This window comes from Oncorhynchus tshawytscha, linkage group LG13 (genome assembly GCF_018296145.1).
Source record: "Oncorhynchus tshawytscha isolate Ot180627B linkage group LG13, Otsh_v2.0, whole genome shotgun sequence".
Taxonomy (NCBI): Eukaryota; Metazoa; Chordata; class Actinopteri; order Salmoniformes; family Salmonidae; genus Oncorhynchus; species Oncorhynchus tshawytscha.
In genome coordinates, this window is record NC_056441.1 from 89,766,510 (window position 1) to 89,793,554 (window position 27,045).

At 45.3% G+C, this 27,045-nt stretch overlaps 2 protein-coding genes across 5 annotated transcripts in view; one reads left to right on the forward strand and one right to left on the reverse strand.

Annotated features, from left to right (window-relative positions):
- Positions 1-1,307: 1,307 nt before the first annotated feature.
- On the reverse strand, positions 1,308-18,669 carry slc25a15a (solute carrier family 25 member 15a). Of its 4 annotated transcripts, none has more exons than XM_042296510.1 (8): positions 18,414-18,669; positions 17,096-17,183; positions 14,475-14,586; positions 11,832-11,978; positions 10,949-11,089; positions 10,570-10,745; positions 9,154-9,312; positions 1,308-1,689 (listed from the first exon to the last, which is right to left on the reverse strand). In XM_042296510.1, exons 2-8 carry the CDS (start codon positions 17,148-17,150, stop codon positions 1,565-1,567), a joined length of 915 nt encoding a protein of 304 aa, XP_042152444.1. In that variant the 5' UTR covers positions 17,151-17,183; positions 18,414-18,669; the 3' UTR covers positions 1,308-1,564. The 4 variants fall into 4 exon arrangements, with proteins under 4 accessions (XP_042152444.1, XP_042152445.1, XP_042152447.1 ...); XM_042296511.1 differs by having other exon boundaries at positions 17,096-17,202; XM_042296513.1 differs by having other exon boundaries at positions 18,290-18,420.
- A 1,757-nt stretch (positions 18,670-20,426) lies between these two features.
- Positions 20,427-27,045, forward strand: part of foxo1a (forkhead box O1 a) — an 83,837-nt gene continuing 77,218 nt past the window's right edge. The window contains exon 1 of the mRNA XM_042296514.1: positions 20,427-21,419. Within this exon, the coding sequence (XP_042152448.1) occupies positions 20,823-21,419 (597 nt within the window). The 5' untranslated portion in view covers positions 20,427-20,822. The remainder of the gene's footprint in view (positions 21,420-27,045) is intronic.

Genomic DNA, 27,045 nt, shown 5'->3' on the forward strand with positions numbered 1-27,045 from the left:
TATTAGTGAATGTTTATTGTTACAGTGCTTCTACACCTGCATTGCTTGCTGTTTTGGGGGTTTTAGGCTGGGTTTCTGTACAGCACTTTGAGATATCAGCTGATGTAAGAACGGCTTCATAAATACATTTGATTGGATTGTTATAAAGAACAGTGAAGTCATCCCCTCTCCTCTCCTCTCCTCCCCTCTCCTTTCCTCTCCTCTCCTCTCTCTCTCCTCTCCTCTTCTCTCTTCTCCTCTCATCCCCACCCCTCTCCTCTCCCCTCCCCTCTCCTCTCCTCTCCTCTCTCCCCCTCTCCTCCCCTCCCTCTCCTCTCCTCTCCTCTCCTCTCCCCTCCCCTCTCCCTCTCCTCTCCTCTCCTCTCCCTCCCCTCCCCTCCTCCCCTCCCCTCCCCTCCCCTCCCTCTCTCCTCCCCTCTCTCTCTCTCTCCTCCCCTCTCCTCTCCTCCCCCTCATCTCCTCTCCTCTCCTCTCCTCTCCTCTCCTCTCCTCTCCTCTCCTCTCCCTCTCCTCTCCTCTCTCCCTCTCCCTCCTCCCCCTCCCCTCCCCTCTCCTCTCCTCTCCTCTCCTCCCCTCCCCTCTCCTCTCCCCAGAAGTCATTGTGTTTACCAGAGTATACACTTAATCTAATACCATGACGATGTGCCTCTCAACTTGCCGTGGTTCAGCACCAGTTTGAATGGTAAAACTCCTCTTTGAATGCACAGTTTGTTCTAAATATACACAGTACCTTCACAGTAGATTCACAGTACCTTCACAGTAGATTCACAGTATCTTCACAGTAGATTCACAGTACGTTCACAGTACCTTCACAGTAGATTCACAGTACCTTCACAGTAGATTCACAGTACCTTCACAGTAGATTCACAGTACCTTCACAGTAGATTCACAGTATCTTCACAGTACGTTCACAGTACCTTCACAGTAGATTCACAGTACCTTCACAGTAGATTCACAGTACCTTCACAGTAGATTCACAGTACTTTCACAGAAGATTCACAGTAGATTCACAGTACCTTCACAGTAGATTCACAGTACCTTCACAGTAGATTCACAGTACTTTCACAGTAGATTCACAGTACCTTCACAGTAGATTCACAGTACCTTCACAGTAGATTCACAGTACCTTCACAGTAGATTCACAGTACGTTCACAGTACCTTCACAGTAGATTCACAGTACCTTCACAGTAGATAGGTGTCCCATAGAATAACTGTAAAAAGCACAAGCTGACCTGAAAACCTGTTTTGTAGAAGTGCTGACTAAGTGTGAGTAAACTGTATAAAAAGAGAGAAATATCACACGGTATATGGTAGGTTAGGATTAACCATTCAACATGGAGCGTGTGACTTTATTTGAAGTTTTTACACCAAGGACTCTACATTCTCAAATAACTGTGACCTGCTCAGCATATTCAATAGCTACAACAACAACAACAAAAGGTATATTTTATACACAAAAAAAATGACATTCAGACTTTAAAGATAATGTTTAAACATAAGGTTCCATTTTGGGATGCCAATCAAAGTGCAGGCATTGGTGGAGGAAACAGAGGGATCAGCCAATCAGACGTCTCCAAACCTCTGCATCATCGCCTTACGGCTGAGCTCATAGGCCAAGAAGAGAGCTCCGTTGGCAGGGAAGGTTCTGATCATGGTGGGGGTGAGGCCTGAGTAGAGAGGAGCCACTCCTATTGGAAGAACAGAAATATAGAGGAAGACAAGTTCTGTTTATAATTTTATTTTCATTTGCTCACATTGTACATAGACTTATATTTCTACTGTGTTATTGACTGTAGGTGTGTTTTACTCCATGTGTAACTCTGTGCTGTTGACTGTATGTTTGTTTTACTCCATGTGTAACTCTGTGTTATTGACTGTATGTTTGTTTTACTCCATGTGTAACTCTGTGTTATTGACTGTATGTTTGTTTTACTCCATGTGTAACTCTGTATTATTGACTGTATGTTTGTTTTACTCCATGTGTAACTCTGTGTTATTGACTGTATGTTTGTTTACTCCATGTGTAACTCTGTATTATTGACTGTATGTTTGTTTTACTCCATGTGTAACTCTGTATTATTGACTGTATGTTTGTTTACTCCATGTGTAACTCTGTGTTATTGACTGTATGTTTGTTTACTCCATGTGTAACTCTGTATTATTGACTGTATGTTTGTTTTACTCCATGTGTAACTCTGTGTTGTTGTATCTGTCGAAATGCTTTGCTTTATCTTGGCCAGGTCGCAATTGTAAATGAGAACTTATTCTCAACTTGCCTACCTGGTTAAATAAAGAATAAATAATACTTAATTTCACTGAAAATATAAGTCGTTTTTTGGGGGGTATCTGTACTTTACTATTTATATTTTTGATAAGTTTTACTTCACTACATTCCTAATGAAAATAATGTACTTTTTACTCCATACATTTTCCCCTGACACCCAAAAGTACTCATTACATTTTGAATGCTGAGCAGGACAGGAAGATGATCCAATTCACACACTTATCAACATAATATCACAGGTCATCCCTACTGCCTCTGATCTGGAGGACTCACTAAACAGAGAACATCCCTGGTCCTACTGCCTCTGATCTGGAGGACTCACTAAACAGAGAACATCCCTGGTCCTACTGCCTCTGATCTGGAGGAATCACTAAACAGAGAACATCCCTGGTCATCCCTACTGCCTCTGATCTGGAGGACTCACTAAACAGAGAACATCCCTGTTCATCCCCACTGCCTCTGATCTGGAGGACTCACTAAACAGAGAACATCCCTGGTCATCTCTTCTGCCTCTGATCTGCAGGACTCACTAAACAGAGAACATCCCTGGTCATCCCTACTGCCACTGATCTGGAGGACTCACTAAACAGAGAACATCCCTGGTCATCTCTTCTGCCTCTGATCTGGAGGACTCACTAAACAGAGAACATCCCTGGTCATCCCTACTGCCACTGATCTGGAGGACTCACTAAACAGAGAACATCCCTACTGCCTCTGATCTGGAGGACTCACTAAACAGAGAACATCCCTGGTCATCTCTACTGCCTCTGATCTGGAGGACTCACGAAACAGAGAACATCCCTACTGCCTCTGATCTGGAGGACTCACTAAACAGAGAACATCTCTACTGCTTCTGATCTGGAGGACTCACTAAACAGAGAACATCCCTACTGCCTCTGATCTGGAGGACTCACTAAACAGAGAACATCCCTACTGCCTCTGATCTGGAGGACTCACTAAACAGAGAACATCTCTACTGCCTCTGATCTGGAGGACTCACTAAACAGAGAACATCCCTACTGCCTCTGATCTGGAGGACTCACTAAACAGAGAACATCCCTACTGCCTCTGATCTGGAGGACTCACTAAACAGAGAACATCCCTACTGCCTCTGATCTGGAGGACTCACTAAACAGAGAACATCCCTACTGCCTCTGATCTGGAGGACTCACTAAACAGAGAACATCCCTGGTCATCCCTACTGCCTCTGATCTGGAGGACTCACTAAACAGAGAACATCCCTACTGCCTCTGATCTGGAGGACTCACTAAACAGAGAACATCCCTACGGCCTCTGATCTGGAGGACTCACTAAACAGAGAACATCCCTACTGCCTCTGATCTGGAGGACTCACTAAACAGAGAACATCCCTACTGCCTCTGATCTGGAGGACTCACTAAACAGAGAACATCTCTACTGCCTCTGATCTGGAGGACTCACTAAACAGAGAACATCTCTACTGCCTCTGATCTGGAGGAATCACTAAACAGAGAACATCTCTACTGCCTCTGATCTGGAGGACTCACTAAACAGAGAACATCTCTACTGCCTCTGATCTGGAGGACTCACTAAACAGAGAACATCCCTACTGCCTCTGATCTGGAGGACTCAGTAAACAGAGAACATCTCTACTGCCTCTGATCTGGAGGACTCACTAAACAGAGAACATCCCTACTGCCTCTGATCTGGAGGACTCACTAAACAGAGAACATCTCTACTGCCTCTGATCTGGAGGACTCACTAAACAGAGAACATCTCTACTGCCTCTGATCTGGAGGACTCACTAAACAGAGAACATCTCTACTGCCTCTGATCTGGAGGACTCACTAAACAGAGAACATCTCTACTGCCTCTGATCTGGAGGACTCAGTAAACAGAGAACATCCCTGGTCATCTCTACTGCCTCTGATCTGGAGGACTCACTAAACAGAGAACATCCCTACTGCCTCTGATCTGGAGGACTCACTAAACAGAGAACATCCCTACTGCCTCTGATCTGGAGGACTCACTAAACAGAGAACATCCCTACTGCCTCTGATCTGGAGGACTCACTAAACAGAGAACATCCCTACGGCCTCTGATCTGGAGGACTCACTAAACAGAGAACATCCCTACTGCCTCTGATCTGGAGGACACACTAAACAGAGAACATCCCTACTGCCTCTGATCTGGAGGACTCACTAAACAGAGAACATCTCTACTGCCTCTGATCTGGAGGACTCACTAAACAGAGAACATCTCTACTGCCTCTGATCTGGAGGACTCACTAAACAGAGAACATCTCTACTGCCTCTGATCTGGAGGACTCACTAAACAGAGAACATCCCTACTGCCTCTGATCTGGAGGACTCACTAAACAGAGAACATCCCTACTGCCTCTGATCTGGAGGACTCACTAAACAGAGAACATCCCTGGTCATCCCTACTGCCTCTGATCTGGAGGACTCACTAAACAGAGAACATCCCTGGTCATCTCTACTGCCTCTGATCTGGAGGACTCACTAAACAGAGAACATCCCTGGTCATCCCTACTGCCTCTGATCTGGAGGACTCACTAAACAGAGAACATCCCTGGTCATCCCTACTGCCTCTGATCTGGAGGACTCACTAAACAGAGAACATCCCTGGTCATCTCTACTGCCTCTGATCTGGAGGACTCACTAAACAGAGAACATCCCTGGTCATCCCTACTGCCTCTGATCTGGCAGACTCACTAAACAGAGAACATCCCTGGTCATCTCTACTGCCTCTGATCTGGTGGACTCACTAAACAGAGAACATCCCTGGTTATCCCTACTGCCTCTGATCTGGAGGACTCACTAAACAGAGAACATCCCTGGTCATCCCTACCGCCTCTGATCTGGCGGACTCACTAAACAGAGAACATCCCTGGTCATCTCTACTGCCTCTGATCTGGCAGACTCACTAAACAGAGAACATCCCTGGTCATCTCTACTGCCTCTGATCTGGAGGACTCACTAAACAGAGAACATCCCTGGTCATCCCTACTGCCTCTGATCTGGAGGACTCACTAAACAGAGAACATCCCTGGTCATCTCTACTGCCTCTGATCTGGAGGACTCACTAAACAGAGAACATCCCTGGTCATCTCTACTGCCTCTGATCTGGAGGACTCACTAAACAGAGAACATCCCTGGTCATCCCTACTGCCTCTGATCTGGAGGACTCACTAAACAGAGAACATCCCTACGGCCTCTGATCTGGAGGACTCACTAAACAGAGAACATCCCTACTGCCTCTGATCTGGAGGACTCACTAAACAGAGAACATCCCTACTGCCTCTGATCTGGAGGACTCACTAAACAGAGAACATCTCTACTGCCTCTGATCTGGAGGACTCACTAAACAGAGAACATCTCTACTGCCTCTGATCTGGAGGACTCACTAAACAGAGAACATCTCTACTGCCTCTGATCTGGAGGACTCACTAAACAGAGAACATCCCTACTGCCTCTGATCTGGAGGACTCACTAAACAGAGAACATCTCTACTGCCTCTGATCTTGAGGACTCACTAAACAGAGAACATCCCTGGTCATCTCTACTGCCTCTGATCTGGTGGATTCACTAAACAGAGAACATCCCTGGTCATCTCTACTGCCTCTGATCTGGTGGATTCACTAAACAGAGAACATCCCTGGTCATCCCTACTGCCTCTGATCTGGAGGACTCACTAAACAGAGAACATCCCTGGTCATCCCTACTGCCTCTGATCTGCAGGACTCACTAAACAGAGAACATCCCTGGTCATCCCTACTGCCTCTGATCTGGAGGACTCACTAAACAGAGAACATCCCTGGTCATCCCTACTGCCTCTGATCTGGAGGACTCACTAAACAGAGAACATCCCTGGTCATCTCTACTGCCTCTGATCTGGAGGACTCACTAAACAGAGAACATCCCTGGTTATCCCTACTGCCTCTGATCTGGAGGACTCACTAAACAGAGAACATCCCTGGTAATCCCTACTGCCTCTGATCTGGAGGACTCACTAAACAGAGAACATCCCTGGTCATCTCTACTGCCTCTGATCTGGAGGACTCACTAAACAGAGAACATCCCTGGTCATCTCTACTGCCTCTGATCTGGAGGACTCACTAAACAGAGAACATCCCTGGTCATCCCTACTGCCTCTGATCTGGAGGACTCACTAAACAGAGAACATCCCTGGTCATCTCTACTGCCTCTGATCTGGAGGACTCACTAAACAGAGAACATCCCTGGTCATCTCTACTGCCTCTGATCTGGAGGACTCACTAAACAGAGAACATCCCTGGTCATCCCTACTGCCTCTGATCTGGAGGACTCACTAAACAGAGAACATCCCTGGTCATCCCTACTGCCTCTGATCTGGAGGACTCACTAAACAGAGAACATCCCTGGTTATCCCTACTGTCTCTGATCTGGAGGACTCACTAAACAGAGAACATCCCTGGTCATCCCTACTGCCTCTGATCTGGAGGACTCACTAAACAGAGAACATCCCTGGTCATCTCTACTGCCTCTGATCTGGAGGACTCACTAAACAGAGAACATCCCTGGTCATCTCTACTGCCTCTGATCTGGAGGACTCACTAAACAGAGAACATCCCTGGTCATCCCTACTGCCTCTGATCTGGAGGACTCACTAAACAGAGAACATCCCTGGTCATCTCTACTGCCTCTGATCTGGAGGACTCACTAAACAGAGAACATCCCTGGTCCATCCCTACTGCCTCTGATCTGGAGGACTCACTAAACAGAGAACATCCCTGGTCCATCCCTACTGCCTCTGATCTGGAGGACTCACTAAACAGAGAACATCCCTGGTCATCTCTACTGCCTCTGATCTGGAGGACTCACTAAACAGAGAACATCCCTGGTCATCCCTACTGCCTCTGATCTGGAGGACTCACTAAACAGAGAACATCCCTGGTCATCCCTACTGCCTCTGATCTGGAGGACTCATTAAACAGAGAACATCCCTGGTCATCTCTACTGCCTCTGATCTGGAGGACTCACTAAACAGAGAACATCCCTGGTCATCCCTACTGCCTCTGATCTGGAGGACTCACTAAACAGAGAACATCCCTGGTCATCTCTACTGCCTCTGATCTGGAGGACTCACTAAACAGAGAACATCCCTGGTCATCTCTACTGCCTCTGATCTGGAGGACTCACTAAACAGAGAACATCCCTGGTCATCTCTACTGCCTCTGATCTGGAGGACTCACTAAACAGAGAACATCCCTGGTCATCTCTACTGCCTCTGATCTGGAGGACTCACTAAACAGAGAACATCCCTGGTCATCCCTACTGCCTCTGATCTGGAGGACTCACTAAACAGAGAACATCCCTGGTCATCTCTACTGTCTCTGATCTGGAGGACTCACTAAACAGAGAACATCCCTGGTCATCCCTACTGCCTCTGATCTGGAGGACTCACTAAACAGAGAACATCCCTGGTCATCCCTACTGCCTCTGATCTGGAGGACTCACTAAACAGAGAACATCCCTGGTCATCTCTACTGCCTCTGATCTGGAGGACTCACTAAACAGAGAACATCCCTGGTCATCTCTACTGCCTCTGATCTGGAGGACTCACTAAACAGAGAACATCCCTGGTCATCCCTACTGCCTCTGATCTGGAGGACTCACTAAACAGAGAACATCCCTGGTCCATCCCTACTGCCTCTGATCTGGAGGACTCACTAAACAGAGAACATCCCTGGTCATCCCTACTGCCTCTGATCTGGAGGACTCACTAAACAGAGAACATCCCTGGTCATCTCTACTGCCTCTGATCTGGAGGACTCACTAAACAGAGAACATCCCTGGTCATCCCTACTGCCTCTGATCTGGAGGATTCACTAAACAGAGAACATCCCTGGTCATCCCTACTGCCTCTGATCTGGAGGACTCACTAAACAGAGAACATCCCTGGTCATCCCTACTGCCTCTGATCTGGAGGACTCACTAAACAGAGAACATCCCTGGTCGTCCCTACTGCCTCTGATCTGGAGGACTCACTAAACAGAGAACATCTCTGGTCGTCCCTACTGCCTCTGATCTGGAGGACTCACTAAACAGAGAACATCCCTGGTCCTACTGCCTCTGATCTGGAGGACTCACTAAACAGAGAACATCCCTGGTCATCCCTACTGCCTCTGATCTGGAGGACTCACTAAACAGAGAACATCCCTGGTTATCCCTACTGCCTCTGATCTGGAGGACTCACTAAACAGAGAACATCCCTGGTTATCCCTACTGCCTCTGATCTGGAGGACTCACTAAACAGAGAACATCCCTGGTTATCCCTACTGCCTCTGATCTGGAGGACTCACTAAACAGAGAACATCCCTGGTCATCCCTACTGCCTCTGATCTGGAGGACTCACTAAACAGAGAACATCCCTGGTTATCCCTACTGCCTCTGATCTGGAGGACTCACTAAACAGAGAACATCCCTGGTTATCCCTACTGCCTCTGATCTGGAGGACTCACTAAACACAGGCTTCGTTTGTATAGATATCTGAGTGTTTGGAGTGTGCCTCTGGCTATCCATCATTTTTTAAATTTAAATGGCGCTGTCTGGTTTGCTTAATTATAAGGAATTTTAAATGATTGATATTTAAGTAGACATTTAGACTATTACTCACATAGTATTTCACTTTTACTCAAGTCATTTTCTATGAAGGTATCTTTACTTTTAGTCAAGTATGACTATTGGGGTACTTTCTCCACCACTGCAGTGAACTGGAAGAGATGCTACAGCTCACTGTGTACAGTCTACCCATTTCCATTCACACATATAGTACTACTATAATTCAGCTATTATGCAGTATCTATTGTGTCATTTTGTTCCCTCGCCTTCAGTGCGTATGATCCCCATCAAGGTCTTGATGAAGCCTTGCTGTCTGCCTGCTAGCGAGTGGACCTGGATCCTGGACTTCACACAGTCTATGGGATAGACCACCAGCCACAGGCACGCTCCCCCAAACCCACCACTGAACATTAGAGGGACAACGCCTAGAGAGGAGGGGGGAGGAGAGGAGAGGAGAGGAGAGGTGAGGAGAGGGGAGGAGAGATGATGAGGGGAGAGAGGAGAGGGGAGGAGAGGAGAGAGGATGAGAGGGGAGGAGAGGAGAGATGAGGAGGAGGGGAGAGGGGAGGAGAGATGAGCGGAGAGGAGAGGAGAGGAGAGAGGATGAGAGATGATGAGAAGAGAGGAGAGGGGAGAGGGGAGGAGAGATGATGAGAGGAGAGGGGAGAGAGGAGAGGGGAGGAGAGGAGAGAGGATGAGAGGGGAGAAGAGAGGAGAGGAGGAGAAGGGAGGAGAGATGATGAGAGGGGAGGAGAGATGATGAGAGGAGAGGGGAGATGATGAGAGGAGAGGGGAGATGATGAGAGGGGAGAGAGGAGGAGAGGAGAGGGGAGGAGAGATGAGGAGAGGAGAGGGGAGGAGAGTTGATGAGAGGAGAGATGAGAGGAGAGATGAGGAGGAGGGGAGAGGGGAGGAGAGATGATGAGAGGAAAGGAGAGGAGGGGAGAGGGGAGGAGAGATGAGGAGAGGGGAGGAGAGGAGAGATGAGGAGGAGGGGAGAGGGGAGGAGAGATGATGAGAGGAAAGGAGAGGAGGGGAGGAAAGGGGATGAGGGGAGAGAGGAGAGGGGAGGAGAGAGGAGGGGGAGGGGAGGAGAGAGGATGAGAGGGGAGGGGAGGGGATGAAAGGAGAGGAGACAAGAGGGGAGGACAGATGATGAGAAGAGAGGGGAGATGAGAGGAGAGATGATGTGAGGAGAGGGGAGGGGAGGGGAGGGAGGGGAGACGAGAGGAGAGGGGAGAGGAGAGGAGAAGAGAGGAGAGAGGAGGAGAGGAGAAGAGAGGAGAGTGGAGGAGAGATGATGAGGGGAGAGGGGAGACGAGAGGAGAGATGATGTGAGGAGAGGGGAGAGGAGAGGAGAAGAGAGGAGAGAGGAAGAGAGGAGAGGAGAAGAGGGGAGAGGGGAGGAGAGATGATGAGGGGAGAGGGCAGAGGGGAGGAGAGATGATGAGAGGAGGGGAGGAGAGAGGAGGAGAGGGGAGAGGAGGAGATGAGAGGGGAGGAGAGAAGAGGGGATGAGAGAGGATGAGAGGAGAGGGGAGGAGAGATGATGAGAGGGGAGGAGAGGAGAGGGGATGAGAGGAGAGGAGCCATTTGGAATACAGTAATTACTCAAATAGTTGCATTGCAAAACTGGAATGAATACATAGATACAACAGGTGTTCATGACTTCACCATCATACCTATGCCATCCTTTCCGGTGTTCAGATGCTGAGCAAATGTCGTGCGACAGAGCTCGTAGGCTCCGAAGAAGCAGAAATACCCGGGCACCTCCCTGACGATGGTTGTAGTCAAACCCTGGTAGAACCCAAGAGGACCGTCCTTCCTCAACACAGTCCGAACCACGGACCACACCGAACTGGACCCAGGGAGACACAACACAGAGATTGGAGGTATGAATCCCACTGCCTTGCAGGTATCTTACCAGAGGCCTCCATCTCATGCATCAAAAGTATTTATAAAGCCCTTTTTGCATCCGCAGATGGTACAAAGTGCCCCCCCCCCAAAAAAACAGCAAGCAATGCAGATGTAGAAGCACGGTGTTATAGCATCTTCTCTTACCTCTTCTGCCCTGCGGGTATCTTACCGGAGGCCTCCATCTCATGCATGGCCTGCAGACGACACTTGACCAGCTCTGTGGGACAGAGAGCCAGGGAGGAGAAGATGGAGGCTAGGGAGCCTGAACACGCCTTCTGGAGGTCACTAAGGAGAGGGACCGAGGACCGGTGGTGAGGAATGAAGGAGGAGAACCATAGCAGAGGGAACATCTTTTTGCAGTAAATTGGCAAAGAACACAACATCCTAACCTCTGGTTACTGGTACACAACTGATATTTAAAGGTCATGTGACACAACTGATATTTAAAGGTCATGTGACACAACTGATATTTAAAGGTCATGTGACACAACTGATATTTAAAGGTCATGTGACACAACTGATATTTAAAGGTCTTGTGACACAACTGATATTTAAAGGTCATGTGACAACTGATATTTAAAGGTCATGTGACAACTGATATTTAAAGATCATGTGACACAACTGATGTTTAAAGGTCATGTGACACAACTGATATTTAAAGGTCACGTGAAAGACTTGGAAAGATCATTGTTGAATTACATGCATATACAATTATCTGCTTGGACAGAATTACAATCATGTAAGATCTAGTATTATACACAATACACACTTTATAAGACCCTGAAGAAAGACCCTGAAGAAAGACCCTGAAGAAAGACCCTGAAGAAAGAGTCTGAAGAAAGACCCTGAAGACCCTGAAGAAAGACCCTGAAGACCCTGAAGAAAGACCCTGAAGAAAGACCCTGTAGAAAGACCCTGTAGAAAGACCCTGTAGAAAGACCCTGAAGAAAGACCCTGAAGAAAGACCCTGTACAAAGAGCCTAACAATGCAAAAGCTTGTCTTTGTGGTCCTACATGGCAGTCTAACCTGAGTTCTACGGCTCGGTCCATCCCAGTGATTCGCCGCAACACGTCCTGACAGAAACCATAGCTCATGAAAAGGACAGCGTTCTCTGCGATGTTGGCTATGAGGGCTGGGGTGGCTCCCTGGTACAGCCCTCTCAGACCCATCTGTCTACAGACCCGTCAGGTAACATTGACAGGAAACACAGGTATTCCGATTCAGAAACTCTTGGAGGGTAATGGAAGTTGGAAAACTTGGAAAAATACATTTTTATTACTTCAACCAGATCGTTATGTTGTGTTAGCCTCCATCAAGATAAACTATATATACAGCAGTATGTGGACACCTCTTCAAATTAGATGATTTGGCTATTTCAGTCACACCTGTTTCTGATAGGTGCAAAAAAATCAAGCACACAGTCATGCAATCTCCATAGACAAACATTGGCAGTAGAATGGCCCATTCTGAAGAGATCAGTGACTTTCAATGTGGCACCGTTATAGGATACCACCTTTCCAACAAGTCAGTTCGTAAAATTTCCGCCCTGCTAGAGCTGCCCCGGTCAACTGTAATTGCTGTTATTGTGAAGTGGAAACGTCTAGGAGCAACAACGGCTCAGCCGCGAAGTGGTAGGCCACACAAGCTCACAGAACGAGAGTGGTGAGTGCTGAAGCGCGTACAAATCGTCTGTCCTCGGTTGCAACACTCACTAACGAGTTCCAAACTGCCTCTGGAAGCAACATCAGTACAATAACTGTTTGTCGGGAGCTTCATGAAATGGGTTTCCATGGCCGAGCAGCCGAACACAAGCCTTAGATCACCATGTCCAATGCCAAGCGTCGACTGGAGTGGTGTAAAGCTCGCCGCCATTGGACTCTGGAGCTGTGGATCCGCGTTATGTGGAGTGATGAATCAAGCTTCACCATCTGGCAGTCCGACGGACTAATCTGGGTTTGGCGGATGCCAGGAGAACGCTACCTGCCTCGAATGCATAGTGCCATCTGTAATGTTTGGTGGAGAAGGAATGATAGTCTGAGGCTGTTTTTCATGGTTCAGGCCCCTTAGTTCCCGTGAAGGGAAATCTTAATGCTACAGCATACAATAACATTCTAGACGATTCTGTGCTTCCAACAGTTTGGGGAAGGCCCTTCATCTTTCAGCATGACAATGCACCCATGCACAAAGTGATGTCCGTACAGAAATGGTTTGTTGAGATCGGTGTGGAAGAACTTGACTGGCCTGCACAAAGCCCTGACCTCAACCCCATCGAACACCTTTGGGATGAATTGGAACGCTGACTGCGAGCCAGGCCTAATCACCCCCAACATCAGTGTTCCCGACCTCACTAATGCTCTTGTGGCTGAATGGAAGCAAGTCCCCACAACAATGTTCCAACATCTAGTGGAAAGCCTTCCCAGAAGAGTAAAGGCTATTATAGCAGCTAATGGGGGATCAACTCCATATTAATGTCCGTGATTCTGGAATGAGATGTTGGACGAGCAGGTGACCACATACTTTTGGTCATGTAGTGTATGTACAGTATATACAGTACCAGTCAAAAGTTTGGACACACAAGCTGTCATCAAGGCAAAGGGTGTCTACTTTGAAGAAATATATTTAGATTTGTTTGAAACTTGTTTTGGTTACTAGATGATACCATATGTGTTATTTCATAGTTTTGATGCCTTCACTATTATTCTACTGTCACACCCTGACCATAGTTTGCTTTGTATGTTTCTATGTTTTGGTTGGTCAGGGTGTGATCTGAGTGGGCATTCTATGTTGGATGTCTTGTTTGTCTATTTCTATGTCTGGCCTGATATGGTTCTCAATCAGAGGCAGGTGTTAGTCATTGTCTCTGATTGGGAACCATATTTAGGTAGCCTGGGTTTCACTGTGTGTTTGTGGGTGATTGTTCCTGTCTCTGTGTTTTGCACCAGATGGGACTGTTTTAGGTTTTCTCACGTTTGTTGTTTTTGTTAGTTATCTCATGTGTAGTGTCTTTATAAATGAAAGAACATGAACAACCACGCTGCATTTTGGTCCGCCTCTACTTCACCTAAACAAAACCGTTACATCTACAATGTAGAAAATAGTACAAATAAAGAATAAACCTTGGAATGAGCAGGTGTGTCCAAACTTTTGACTGGTACTGTATTTATATGAAAGGTAAATACACAGGATTCAGGAATAATACTACTGTAAATACACATGATTCAGGAATAATACTACTGTAAATACACAGGATTCAGGACTAATACCACTGTAAATACACAGGATTCAGGAATAATACTACTGTAAATACACAGGATTCAGGAATAATACTACTGTAAATACACAGGATTCAGGAATAATACTACTGTAAATACACAGGATTCAGGAATAATACTACTGTAAATACACAGGATTCAGGAATAATACTACTGTAAATACACAGGATTCAGGAATAATACTACTGTAAATACACAGGATTCAGGAATAATACTACTGTAAATACACAGGATTCAGGAATAATACTACTGTAAATACACAGGATTCAGGAATAATACTACTGTAAATACACAGGATTCAGGAATAATACTACTGTAAATACACAGGATTCAGGAATAATACTACTGTAAATACACAGGATTCAGGACTAATACCACTGTAAAGGCATGTGTTTACCTGTAGGTGGCCATGAAGCAGTGGAGGAAGCCTCGGTACATGGAAGGGAAGGTCTGCATCTTCACCTTGGCTGTGTCAAACGGCTGGCCACTGAACACACAGGCTGTCCCACCTAAAGGCAACATGGGCGGAGGGAGAAGATGGAGAGGAGACCGATGAGGAGGAGAGGATGGAGAAGATGGAGAGGAGACCGATGAGGAGGAGAGGATGGAGAAGATGGAGAGGAGACCGATGAGGAGGAGAGGATGGAGAAGATGGAGAGGAGACCGATGAGGAGGAGAGGAGGTAGATGGAGAGGAGACCGATGAGGAGGAGAGGAGGGAGTAGATGGAGAGGAGACCGATGAGGAGGAGAGGAGGGAGAAGATGGAGAGGAGACCGATGAGGAGGGAGAGGAGGGAGATGGAGAGGAGACCGATGAGGAGGAGAGGAGGGAGTAGATGGAGAGGAGGCCGAAGAGGAGGGAGAGGAGGGAGAAGATGGAGAGGAGACTGATGAGGAGGGGAGGAGGGAGTAGATGGAGAGGAGGCCGATGAGGAGGGAGAAGATGGAGAGGAGACCGATGAGGAGGAGAGGAGGGAGAAGATGGAGAGGGTTTGAAACACAGCTACTGGGTTTGGTTTCCCTAGGTACAGATTTCGGGTAAGAGGAGGGGAGGAGGGAGATGATGGAGAGGAGACCGATGAGGAGGAGAGGAGGGAGAAGATGGAGAGGAGTCCGATGAGGAGGAGAGGAGGGAGAAGATGGAGAGGAGACCGAGGAGGAGGAGAGGAGGGAGAAGATGGAGAGGAGTCCGATGAGGAGGAGAGGAGGGAGAAGATGGAGAGGAGACCGATGAGGAGGAGAGGAGGGAGAAGATGGAGAGGAGACTGAGGAGGAGGAGCGGAGGGAGAAGATGGAGAGTAGACCGATGAGGAGGGAGAGGAGGGAGTAGATGGAGAGGAGAGGAGGGAGAATATGGAGAGGAGACCGATGAGGAGGAGAGGAGGGAGAAGATGGAGAGGAGACCGATGAGGAGGGAGAGGAGGGAGATGGAGAGGAGACCGATGAGGAGGAGAGGAGGGAGTAGATGGAGAGGAGGCCGAAGAGGAGGGAGAGGAGGGAGAAGATGGAGAGGAGACTGATGAGGAGGGGAGGAGGGAGTAGATGGAGAGGAGGCCGATGAGGAGGGAGAAGATGGAGAGGAGACCGATGAGGAGGAGAGGAGGGAGAAGATGGAGAGGGTTTGAAACACAGCTACTGGGTTTGGTTTCCCCTAGGTACAGATTTCGGGTAAGAGGAGGGGAGGAGGGAGATGATGGAGAGGAGACCGATGAGGAGGAGAGGAGGGAGAAGATGGAGAGGAGTCCGATGAGGAGGAGAGGAGGGAGAAGATGGAGTGGAGACCGAGGAGGAGGAGAGGAGGGAGAAGATGGAGAGGAGTCCGATGAGGAGGAGAGGAGGGAGAAGATGGAGAGGAGACCGATGAGGAGGAGAGGAGGGAGAAGATGGAGAGGAGACTGAGGAGGAGGAGCGGAGGGAGAAGATGGAGAGTAGACCGATGAGGAGGGAGAGGAGGGAGTAGATGGAGAGGAGACCGATGAGGAGGAGAGGAGGGAGAATATGGAGAGGAGACCGATGAGGAGGGAGAAGATGGAGAGGAGACCGATGAGGAGGGAGAAGATGGAGAGGAGACCAATGAGGAGGAGAGGAGGGAGAAGATGGAGAGGGTTTGAAACACAGCTACTGGGTTTGGTTTCCCCTAGGTACAGATTTCGGATCAGAGGAGGGGAGGAGGGAGATGAAGAGCAGGAGGGAGATGGAGAGGAGACCGAGGAGGAGGAGAGGAGGGAGAAGATGGAGAGGAGACCGATGAGGAGGAGAGGAGGGAGAAGATGGAGAGGGTTTGAAACACAGCTACTGGGTGTGGTATCCCCTAGGTACAGATTTCGGATCAGAGGAGGGGAGGAGGGAGATGAAGAGCAGGAGGGAGATGGAGAGGAGACCGAGGAGGAGGGAGGGAGGGAGATGAAGAGGAGACGGAGGAGGAGGAAGATAGAGAGGAGACCGAGGAGGAGGGAGATGTAGAGGAGACAGATGAGGAGGGAGATGGAGAGGAGACCGAGGAGGAGGAGGGAGGGAGATGGAGACCGAGGAGGAGGAGGATTGAGGGAGATGGAGAGGAGACTGAGGAGGAGGGAGATGGAGGGGAGACATATGAGGAGGGAGATGGAGAGGAGACAGAGGAGGAGGAGGGAGGGAGATGAAGAGGAGACAGAGGAGGAGGAGGAAGATAGAGAGGAGACCGAGGAGGAGGGAGATGGAGAGGAGGCAGATGAGGAGGGAGATGGAGAGGAGACCGAGGAGGAGGGAGATGGAGAGGAGACAGAGGAGGAGAGAGATGGAGGAGACAGATGAGGAGGGGAGAATGAGGGAGATAGAGAGGAAGCATTGGAGGAGGGGAGGAAAGGAGGAGGGAGATGAAGAGACATGGAGAGGAGACAGAGGAGGAGAGGAGACAGAGGAGGGATATGGAGAGGAGACAGAGGAGGAGGAGGGATATGGAGAGGAGACAGAGGTGCCACACATTGTTGCCAGCGTGCCTCACATTGTTAGGGGGGATCCATATTGTTGTAGACCTACCTATCGCTCCAGCTGAGAGGTCTATGATGGCCTGGACCACTGGATGAGGTGCCATGATGATGATGATGATGATGCTAACCCTTCACCACTGGTTATAGAAGGACACACTACTCACAGTAAACATTCACAGGCTGGTATAGAAGTTAAACTCATACAAATATTATGTTCGTAATATTCTACTGTCCCTGTGCATTTTATCAAAAACTACAAGCCTTACATGACAGTCATCCTGTGATAGTATCACCATTACTGTGTGTAACTACCATCTATAAATACCATTTTAACATGTTGTCATTATGTCTTGAGAAAAGTAAATCTATGCGCAGGTCAGTCATTGTGCTAAACCCCATGCTCACTGAAGAAGCCTAGTGGATGACCTAAACCTGGTTTAAAGTACAGGAGCAGCAGATTGGAGGAGTCTGAAAATGGCACCCTATTCCCTAATGTGTTGCACTTCTTTTGACCAGGGGCCTTGATCAGAAGAAGTGCACTACAAAGGGGCCAGGGTGCCATTTTGGGGGGGCATTGACAGGTCCCGTAGGTTAGCCTACTGATGGGTCTCCAGTTCATGTCCTCAGAACCGGATAGAGGACAATGCTTGCCATGGCCTCGAACCTATTAAAGACCTGCCAATAGTAATCTATAGGTAATGTTACACCATATTATAAACACAGGGATGGGGGGGTTACATGTAATCTGATACCTTTTTATTTTCTATTTTTAATGTAATCAGATACTTTAGAAAAACTAGATGATTACTTCTTTGATTACTTTTTAAAAAATCAGAAAGGATGTTTTTCGAGAAAAAAATAAATACATTATGACACTTTTCATTTACATTCAATTCACCAATGGTAAAAAAAAAATGTTTTTTTTAAAAGGTGCAAGTTTAAGTTTGTTCCGCCTGAACCAGTCTGACCACGAGTCAGAGATCACTATGGTGACACGCCAAATGTTGTTTACTTCTACGGTTCTTAAATGGAAAATAATCAAAAAGTAAGAGAAAATAATCTGATTACGTTACTGAGTTTGGGCAATCCAAAAGTTACGTAACTAAATTAACATTTTGGAAAGGTAACTAATAACGGCAACGGATTGCATTTAGAAAGTAACTAACCAAACCCTGTCCATATCATAGCCATATATGTTAATCAGAGTCTGAGTATTATGTTTGTGTATTATGTCGAGGCCTACCAACAGCAAAGGAAGTAGCCGTGACAGTCTGTTTCTGCTTTGTCAATGTTGTCTGTGTAGCGTTGTTGTAGTTACAAAAGACCGTCTACATCCAGATTAAAGCGGAAGACAATTTGTCACATACCGTTCACGATTGCATCATGAAATATAAAATTATTCGTGTCCAGAATAACATGCATTATTGCCGGGAAAATCCTGAAATATGTCACTTGACATGAGAGTTGGATGTGATGGTTGATTGAAGTTAAATCCACATTCCTTCACAGACGCGCTACGCCAAATCCACTCAGGCTAAATTCCGTCAGACAATCGCGGAGGTTCCTCACCAGCGTCTAAACAGTAAACACTCCTTCACGTCTTCTTCCTGGTTTAGTTATTATGTCACGAACGAGTCTTCACCTGCGTTGGAAACCTATCGCCCATGTAGTGCGCAAAGGCGCTCTAATGTCCACTGACTGGCGCATGGCCCAGGAATACATTTTAAACGTTTAAATCTGTCATCAGAAACCTTTGTGATTGTGAAAGAAGTGCGAGACGTTCGGCTATAATGAAATATATTACTGTGTGTGTACCTGATTTGTACGGGAATTAAAGCCTACATTGACACAAGCTCCCGAGTGGCGTAGCGGTCTGAGTGGCACTGCATCTCAGTGCTTGAGGCGTCACTACAGACCCTGGTTCGATTCCAGGCTGTATCACAACCGGCCGTGAGTCCCTTGGGAGTCCCTTAGGCCAGCGAACAATTGGCCCAGTGTAGTCCGGGTTATGGTTTGGCCGGGGTATGCCATCATTAATTTAACTGAGTTGCCTAGTTGAATAAATGAAAAATAAAACTGTGGTAGTACCTGCAAATGGCCAAAAGATGTTAGCACAGGCAAAGAGTCGGCCTGGAGTGTGGGCTGTTTTCGCTGGTTGACAGTGTTGTCCAATGAGTGTATGTTGTCAAGAGTTGGATTGGAGCAGCCTCAGGGGCAGATCCGCTGGCAGAGTCCTCTATATATCCCTCACCATGACAACCTAGTAGTTTTCATACCGAAGCCCTAACTAAATCATCCAGGTTAAAATTGTACACTTACAAAATCTCAAAGTAACTTCTGTTCTTCCTCATTCTCCTCCTCATCATCATTATAATCCTCCATTATGATAACAATTTAATGTTTTAATTTCAGTTCCTCTGACTTCCATTGGATAACTAATAAAGCATTTGGAAGAAAACTGATTTGGTGGCTACTAGGCATCGGTAGAAAACGAGCATGTATAGACTTCAGTAGTGGATGATGCGTCTGATTCCTGAAGACTGTATAATATATCATCATGGGGCGGCAGGGTAGCCTAGTGGTTAGAGCATTGGACTACTAAGGTTGCAAGTTCAAATCCCCGAGCTAACAATGTACAAAATCTGTCGTAACCCACTGTTCCTAGGCCGTCATTGAAAATAAGAATTTGTTCTTAACTGACTTGCCTAGTTAAATAAAGGAAAATAATTAACGGTCTTGTTCTGAGGTTTACAGTCATTTTCCACGATCCCAAATAAGCGCTTAATCATCTCGACGCGAAAACCTTTTGAGTAGTTTAGCGTTGTTCTATTAGAACGCCCTCAGATCAGCGCTATTCATACATTTTTATTAGGCTATTTGCAAATAGAAATTTATAATTTAATTGGGGGAAATTAAAGTACTATATTCATTTTTATAAGTATTATAGCAATTTCAGACTCTTTTTTTTGTGATGATTTCTAAAAGTTAACCAATCTGGGTTCTCCTCTCATCCTGTCCCGCTATGCAACTTACAATAACAACACCACGATTGACAGAAAAAAACCTCCCCCTTCATTTTATAACTCATCCTTTTCACAGTAGGTTACGTTGTAAAAAGGTGAAGTCTCTCTCTCTCTTTTACATCTCTCTCTCTCTCTCCAACAAAACAAACCGATTAAGTTTCCTAGCCAACCGTTTCACAAAGCGTACCCGTTTTAATATTTTCAGAGAAAGAGATGTTTACCAGCTATATAAGAATGAAAACATAGTGCTGTTTCTGGGTTTTTAAGTAGCTGTCATTGGCCGATTTTAGTTGTCAGTCAAATGTGGGTGGTATTATTTGACAAACAGCTCCGGTAACACGGCTGTCGGGCTGCAGACTGACATTCAACAGGCAACAGTAAACGGAACTGCTGCACTGAATAATAACTGCGACTGGATTGTATAAAAACAAACGTTCACCAAGCTGAATCATCTTTTTGTTGTTGTTGTTCTATTCTAACTTTTCTATACTATTCGTCAACAATCAGAATCATCTACATTTTTTTGTTTGTTTGTCATCGTCGACTTAGATGTAGTTGCTGTCTCCGCCTTGATTTGTGACTTTATATCAATGTAGTGTTATCGGACGGACAGATATTTTTTGTTCAGGTGGTCGACCACTACCCCCTTTTCGGTTGTTTACTTTCTGGTTGACTTCACATCACCCGCTGTGTATGAGTAACTTTGTCTTTACTAATTCTATGTGACATTTTGACGCTATTCTAGCTACTACTATGGCCGAGGCAGCCCAACAACCACAACAGGTTGAGATCGACCCGGATTTCGAGCCTCTTTCCCGGCCCCGCTCCTGCACATGGCCCCTGCCACGTCCGGAGTTCATCACCCCGGGCGACTCCAACACCTCCTCTCCCGCCCCTTCTGTCAAACAAGAACCCAGCAGCAACTCCGACTTCATCTCCAGCCTCAGTTTATTAGAAGAGACTGAAGATTACCCCGAAGAGGATCAGAAACCCACCATCCTCTGCAATGATTTCCAATGTCAGGAAAACTGCATCCACGACCACCAACAGCATCAACAGCAGCACCCGGGGAACAGCCCCCAACTCCCGCAGCAACAGGTGCTTTTGCTCTCCTCTCCGGCCGGGTCTGCATCTTCAGTAGCGGCTGCGGCCGCTGCAGCTGCCCAGAGGAAAAGCAGTTCATCTCGGCGTAACGCCTGGGGTAATATGTCTTATGCGGACCTCATAACTAAGGCTATTGAGAGCACCCCGGACAAGAGACTTACCTTGTCGCAGATTTATGACTGGATGGTGAAGAACGTGCCTTATTTCAAGGACAAGGGAGATAGCAACAGCTCTGCTGGATGGAAGGTAAAGCGTTTCAATACAGTACATTACATCTGATGAGATTTGAGTTATGATTTAAGAGCTATACCTTTTGTTTTGATAAGGATATAGAGAAATTGACATTTAATTGCCTATATATCAAAGTTGACGCTGTTCATCATTTTTAAAATGACAATATTGTAACGACCCTGGGTTTATAACCACATATATCGACTCTGCGGCTTGAGCATGCTTTTGCGGCGCAATCGACAGCGCGCTGGTCTTCGGGCTAGAAGGTCGAGGGTTCGAGACCTGCTCCCTGCCTGTTTCATTACAATATTAACCCATGTTATCACATGTTAATAACACACGTAACTAAGTAAGGCCAGGTGAGGGTGACTTGCTGCTTTCCATAATATGTTTATTGTAGGATTGGGTATTATAGACATTGTAAAAGTGCTATCTCTTGAGGTTCAGTTGTTCATTTCTATCCTAATAGCATCATGCTACGTATCAGAGGAGACATGATGTTCTGGTCTCGTGCACCCAAATCAATCAGTCACTTTATGTCCATTCATTGTGTGTCCTGTAGAAACCTGTGGCTACCAATTGTAACCCAGTCAGCACATGGCCACACACACACACACACACACACACACACACACACACACACACACACACACACACACACACACACACACACACACACACACACACACACACACACACACACACACACACACACACACACACACACACACACACACACACACACACACACCGCCTCAACAGGATTCTTGTCCAACACCGGCTGCCTCCCCCTAATACTATTGGGAAGAGCCCCTCCTCCTCTCCCCTCCCAGTAATGCTAATATTCAAATAAGTTAACATACTGTACTATAGCTGTAACAGTAGTTAACATGCTGTAGCAGTAGTTAACATACTGTAGCTGTAGTTAACATGCTGTAGCTGTAGTTAACATACTGTTCTGTAGCTGTAGTTAACATACTGTAGCTGTAGTTAACATACTGTTCTGTAGTTAACATGCTGTTCTGTAGCAGTAGTTAACATACTGTTCTGTAGCAGTAGTTAACATACTGTTCTGTAGCTGTAGTTAACATACTGTACTGTAGTTAACATGCTGTTCTGTAGCTGTAGTTAACATACTGTTCTGTAGCTGTAGTTAACATGCTGTAGCTGTAGTTAACATACTGTTCTGTAGCTGTAGTTAACATACTGTAGCTGTAGTTAACATACTGTACTGTAGTTAACATACTGTACTGTAGTTAACATGCTGTTCTGTAGCAGTAGTTAACATGCTGTTCTGTAGCTGTAGTTAACATACTGTTCTGTAGCTGTAGTTAACATACTGTTCTGTAGCTGTAGTTAACATGCTGTAGCTGTAGTTAACATGCTGTTCTGTAGCTGTAGTTAACATGCTGTTCTGTAGCAGTAGTTAACATGCTGTTCTGTAGCTGTAGTTAACATACTGTTCTGTAGCTGTAGTTAACATACTGTTCTGTAGCTGTAGTTAACATACAGTTCTGTAGCTGTAGTTAACATGCTGTAGCTGTAGTTAACATACTGTTCTGTAGCTGTAGTTAACATGCTGTTCTGTAGCTGTAGTTAACATGCTGTTCTGTAGCTGTAGTTAACATGCTGTAGCTGTAGTTAACATACTGTTCTGTAGCTGTAGTTAGCATGCTGTTCTGTAGCTGTAGTTAACATACTGTTCTGTAGCTGTAGTTAACATACTGTACTGTAGCTGTAGTTAACATACTGTACTGTAGCTGTAGTTAACATACTGTACTGTAGCTGTAGCTAACATACTGTACTGTAGCTGTAGTTAACATACTGTACTGTAGCTGTAGTTAACATACTGTTCTGTAGCTGTAGTTAACATGCTGTAGCTGTAGTTAACATACTGTTCTGTAGCTGTAGTTAACATGCTGTAGCTGTAGTTAACATGCTGTTCTGTAGCTGTAGTTAACATGCTGTTCTGTAGCTGTAGTTAACATGCTGTAGCTGTAGTTAACATACTGTTCTGTAGCTGTAGTTAACATGCTGTACTGTAGCTGTAGTTAACATACTGTTCTGTAGCTGTAGTTAACATGCTGTTCTGTAGCTGTAGTTAACATGCTGTAGCTGTAGTTAACATACTGTTCTGTAGCTGTAGTTAGCATGCTGTTCTGTAGCTGTAGTTAACATACTGTTCTGTAGCTGTAGTTAACATACTGTACTGTAGCTGTAGTTAACATACTGTACTGTAGCTGTAGTTAACATACTGTACTGTAGCTGTAGCTAACATACTGTACTGTAGCTGTAGTTAACATACTGTACTGTAGCTGTAGTTAACATACTGTACTGTAGCTGTAGTTAACATGCTGTAGCTGTAGTTAACATACTGTTCTGTAGCTGTAGTTAACATGCTGTAGCTGTAGTTAACATGCTGTTCTGTAGCTGTAGTTAACATGCTGTTCTGTAGCTGTAGTTAACATGCTGTAGCTGTAGTTAACATAGTGTTCTGTAGCTGTAGTTAACATGCTGTTCTGTAGCTGTAGTTAACATACTGTTCTGTAGCTGTAGTTAACATGCTGTTCTGTAGCTGTAGTTAACATGCTGTAGCTGTAGTTAACATACTGTACTGTAGCTGTAGTTAACATGCTGTAGCTGTAGATAACATACTGTTCTGTAGCTGTAGCTAACATACTGTTCTGTAGCTGTAGTTAACATACTGTTCTGTAGCTGTAGTTAACATACTGTTCTGTAGCTGTAGTTAACATGCTGTTCTGTAGCTGTAGTTAACATACTGTTCTGTAGCTGTAGTTAACATACTGTTCTGTAGCTTTAGTTAACATGCTGTAGCAGTAGTTAACATACTGTTCTGTAGCTGTAGTTAACATACTGTTCTGTAGCTGTAGTTAACATACTGTTCTGTAGCTGTAGTTAACATACTGTTCTGTAGCTGTAGTTAACATACTGTTCTGTAGCTGGAGTTAACATACTGTACTGTAGTTAACATACTGTTCTGTAGCTGTAGTTAACATACTGTTCTGTAGCTGTAGTTAGCATGCTGTAGCAGTAGTTAACATGCTGTTCTGTAGCTGTAGTTAACATACTGTTCTGTAGCTGTAGTTAAAATGCTGTAGCTGTAGTTAACATACTGTTCTGTAGCTGTAGTTAACATAATGTTCTGTAGCTGTAGTTAACATACTGTTCTGTAGCTGTAGTTAACATACTGTTCTGTAGCTGTAGTTAACATACTGTACTGTAGTTAACATACTGTTCTGTAGCTGTAGTTAACATACTGTTCTGTAGCTGTAGTTAGCATGCTGTTCTGTAGCTGTAGTTAACATACTGTTCTGTAGCTGTAGTTAACATACTGTTCTGTAGCTGTAGTTAGCATGCTGTTCTGTAGCTGTAGTTAACATACTGTTCTGTAGCTGTAGTTAACATACTGTTCTGTAGCTGTAGTTAACATACTGTTCTCTAGCTGTAGTTAACATACTGTTCTGTAGCTAACATACTGTTCTGTAGCTGTAGTTAACATACTGTTCTGTAGTTAACATACTGTTCTGTAGCTGTAGTTAACATGCTGTTCTGTAGCTGTAGTTAACATACTGTACTGTAGTTAACATACTGTTCTGTAGCTGTAGTTAACATGCTGTTCTGTAGCTGTAGTTAACATACTGTACTGTAGTTAACATGCTGTTCTGTAGCTGTAGTTAACATACTGTACTGTAGTTAACATACTGTTCTGTAGCTGTAGTTAACATACTGTTCTGTAGCTGTAGTTAACATGCTGTAGCTGTAGTTAACATGCTGTTCTGTAGCAGTAGTTAACATGCTGTTCTGTAGCTGTAGTTAACATACTGTACTGTAGTTAACATGCTGTTCTGTAGCTGTAGTTAACATGCTGTTCTGTAGCTGTAGTTAACATGCTGTTCTGTAGCAGTAGTTAACATGCTGTTCTGTAGCTGTAGTTAACATACTGTTCTGTAGCTGTAGTTAACATACTGTTCTGTAGCTGTAGTTAACATGCTGTTCTGTAGCTGTAGTTAACATACTGTTCTGTAGCTGTAGTTAACATGCTGTAGCTGTAGTTAACATACTGTTCTGTAGCTGTAGTTAACATGCTGTTCTGTAGCTGTAGTTAACATGCTGTAGCTGTAGTTAACATACTGTTCTGTAGCTGTAGTTAACATACTGTACTGTAGCTGTAGTTAACATACTGTTCTGTAGCTGTAGTTAACATACTGTTCTGTAGCTGTAGTTAACATGCTGTAGCTGTAGATAACATGCTGTTCTGTAGCTGTAGTTAACATGCTGTAGCTGTAGTTAACATACTGTTCTGTAGCTGTAGTTAACATGCTGTACTGTAGCTGTACTTAACATGCTGTTCTGTAGCTGTAGTTAACATACTGTTCTGTAGCTGTAGTTAACATACTGTTCTGTAGCTGTAGTTAACATGCTGTAGCAGTAGATAACATGCTGTTCTGTAGCAGTAGTTAACATACTGTTCTGTAGCTTTAGTTAACATGCTGTAGCTGTAGTTAACATACTGTTCTGTAGATGTAGTTAACATACTGTTCTGTAGCTGTAGTTAACATGCTGTTCTGTAGCTGTAGTTAACATGCTGTAGCTGTAGTTAACATGCTGTTCTGTAGCTGTAGTTAACATACTGTAGCTGTAGTTAACATGCTGTAGCTGTAGTTGACATACTGTTCTGTAGCTGTAGTTAACATGCTGTTCTGTAGCTGTAGTTAACATACTGTTCTGTAGCTGTAGTTAACATGCTGTTCTGTAGCTGTAGTTAACATACTGTTCTGTAGCTGTAGTTAACATACTGTTCTGTAGCTGTAGTTAACATGCTGTTCTGTAGCAGTAGTTAACATGCTGTTCTGTAGCTGTAGTTAACATACTGTTCTGTAGCTGTAGTTAACATACTGTTCTGTAGCTGTAGTTAACACTGCTGTAGCTGTAGTTAACATACTGTTCTGTAGCTGTAGTTAACATACTGTTCTGTAGCTGTAGTTAACATGCTGTAGCTGTAGCTGTTCTAGTTAACATACTGTTCTGTAGCTGTAGTTAACATACTGTTACTGTAGCTGTAGTTAACATACTGTAGCTGTAGTTAACATGCTGTAGCTGTAGTTAACATGCTGTAGCTGTAGCTGTAGTTAACATGCTGTTCTGTAGCTGTAGTTAACATACTGTACTGTAGCTGTAGTTAACATGCTGTTCTGTAGCTGTAGTTAACATGCTGTCCTGTAGCTGTCGTTAACATACTGTAGCTGTAGTTAACATGCTGTAGCTGTAGTTAACATGCTGTTCTGTAGCTGTAGTTAACATGCTGTAGCTGTAGTTAACATGCTGTAGTTAACATACTGTACTGTAGCTGTAGTTAACATGCTGTAGCTGTAGTTAACATGCTGTAGTTAACATACTGTTCTGTAGCTGTAGTTAACATACTGTTCTGTAGCTGTAGTTAACATGCTGTCCTGTAGCTGTAGTTAACATGATGTAGTTAACATACTGTTCTGTTGCTGTAGTTAACATACTGTTCTGTTGCTGTAGTTAACATACTGTTCTGTAGCTGTAGTTAACATACTGTCCTGTAGCTGTAGTTAACATACTGTACTGTAGCTGTAGTTAACATACTGTACTGTAG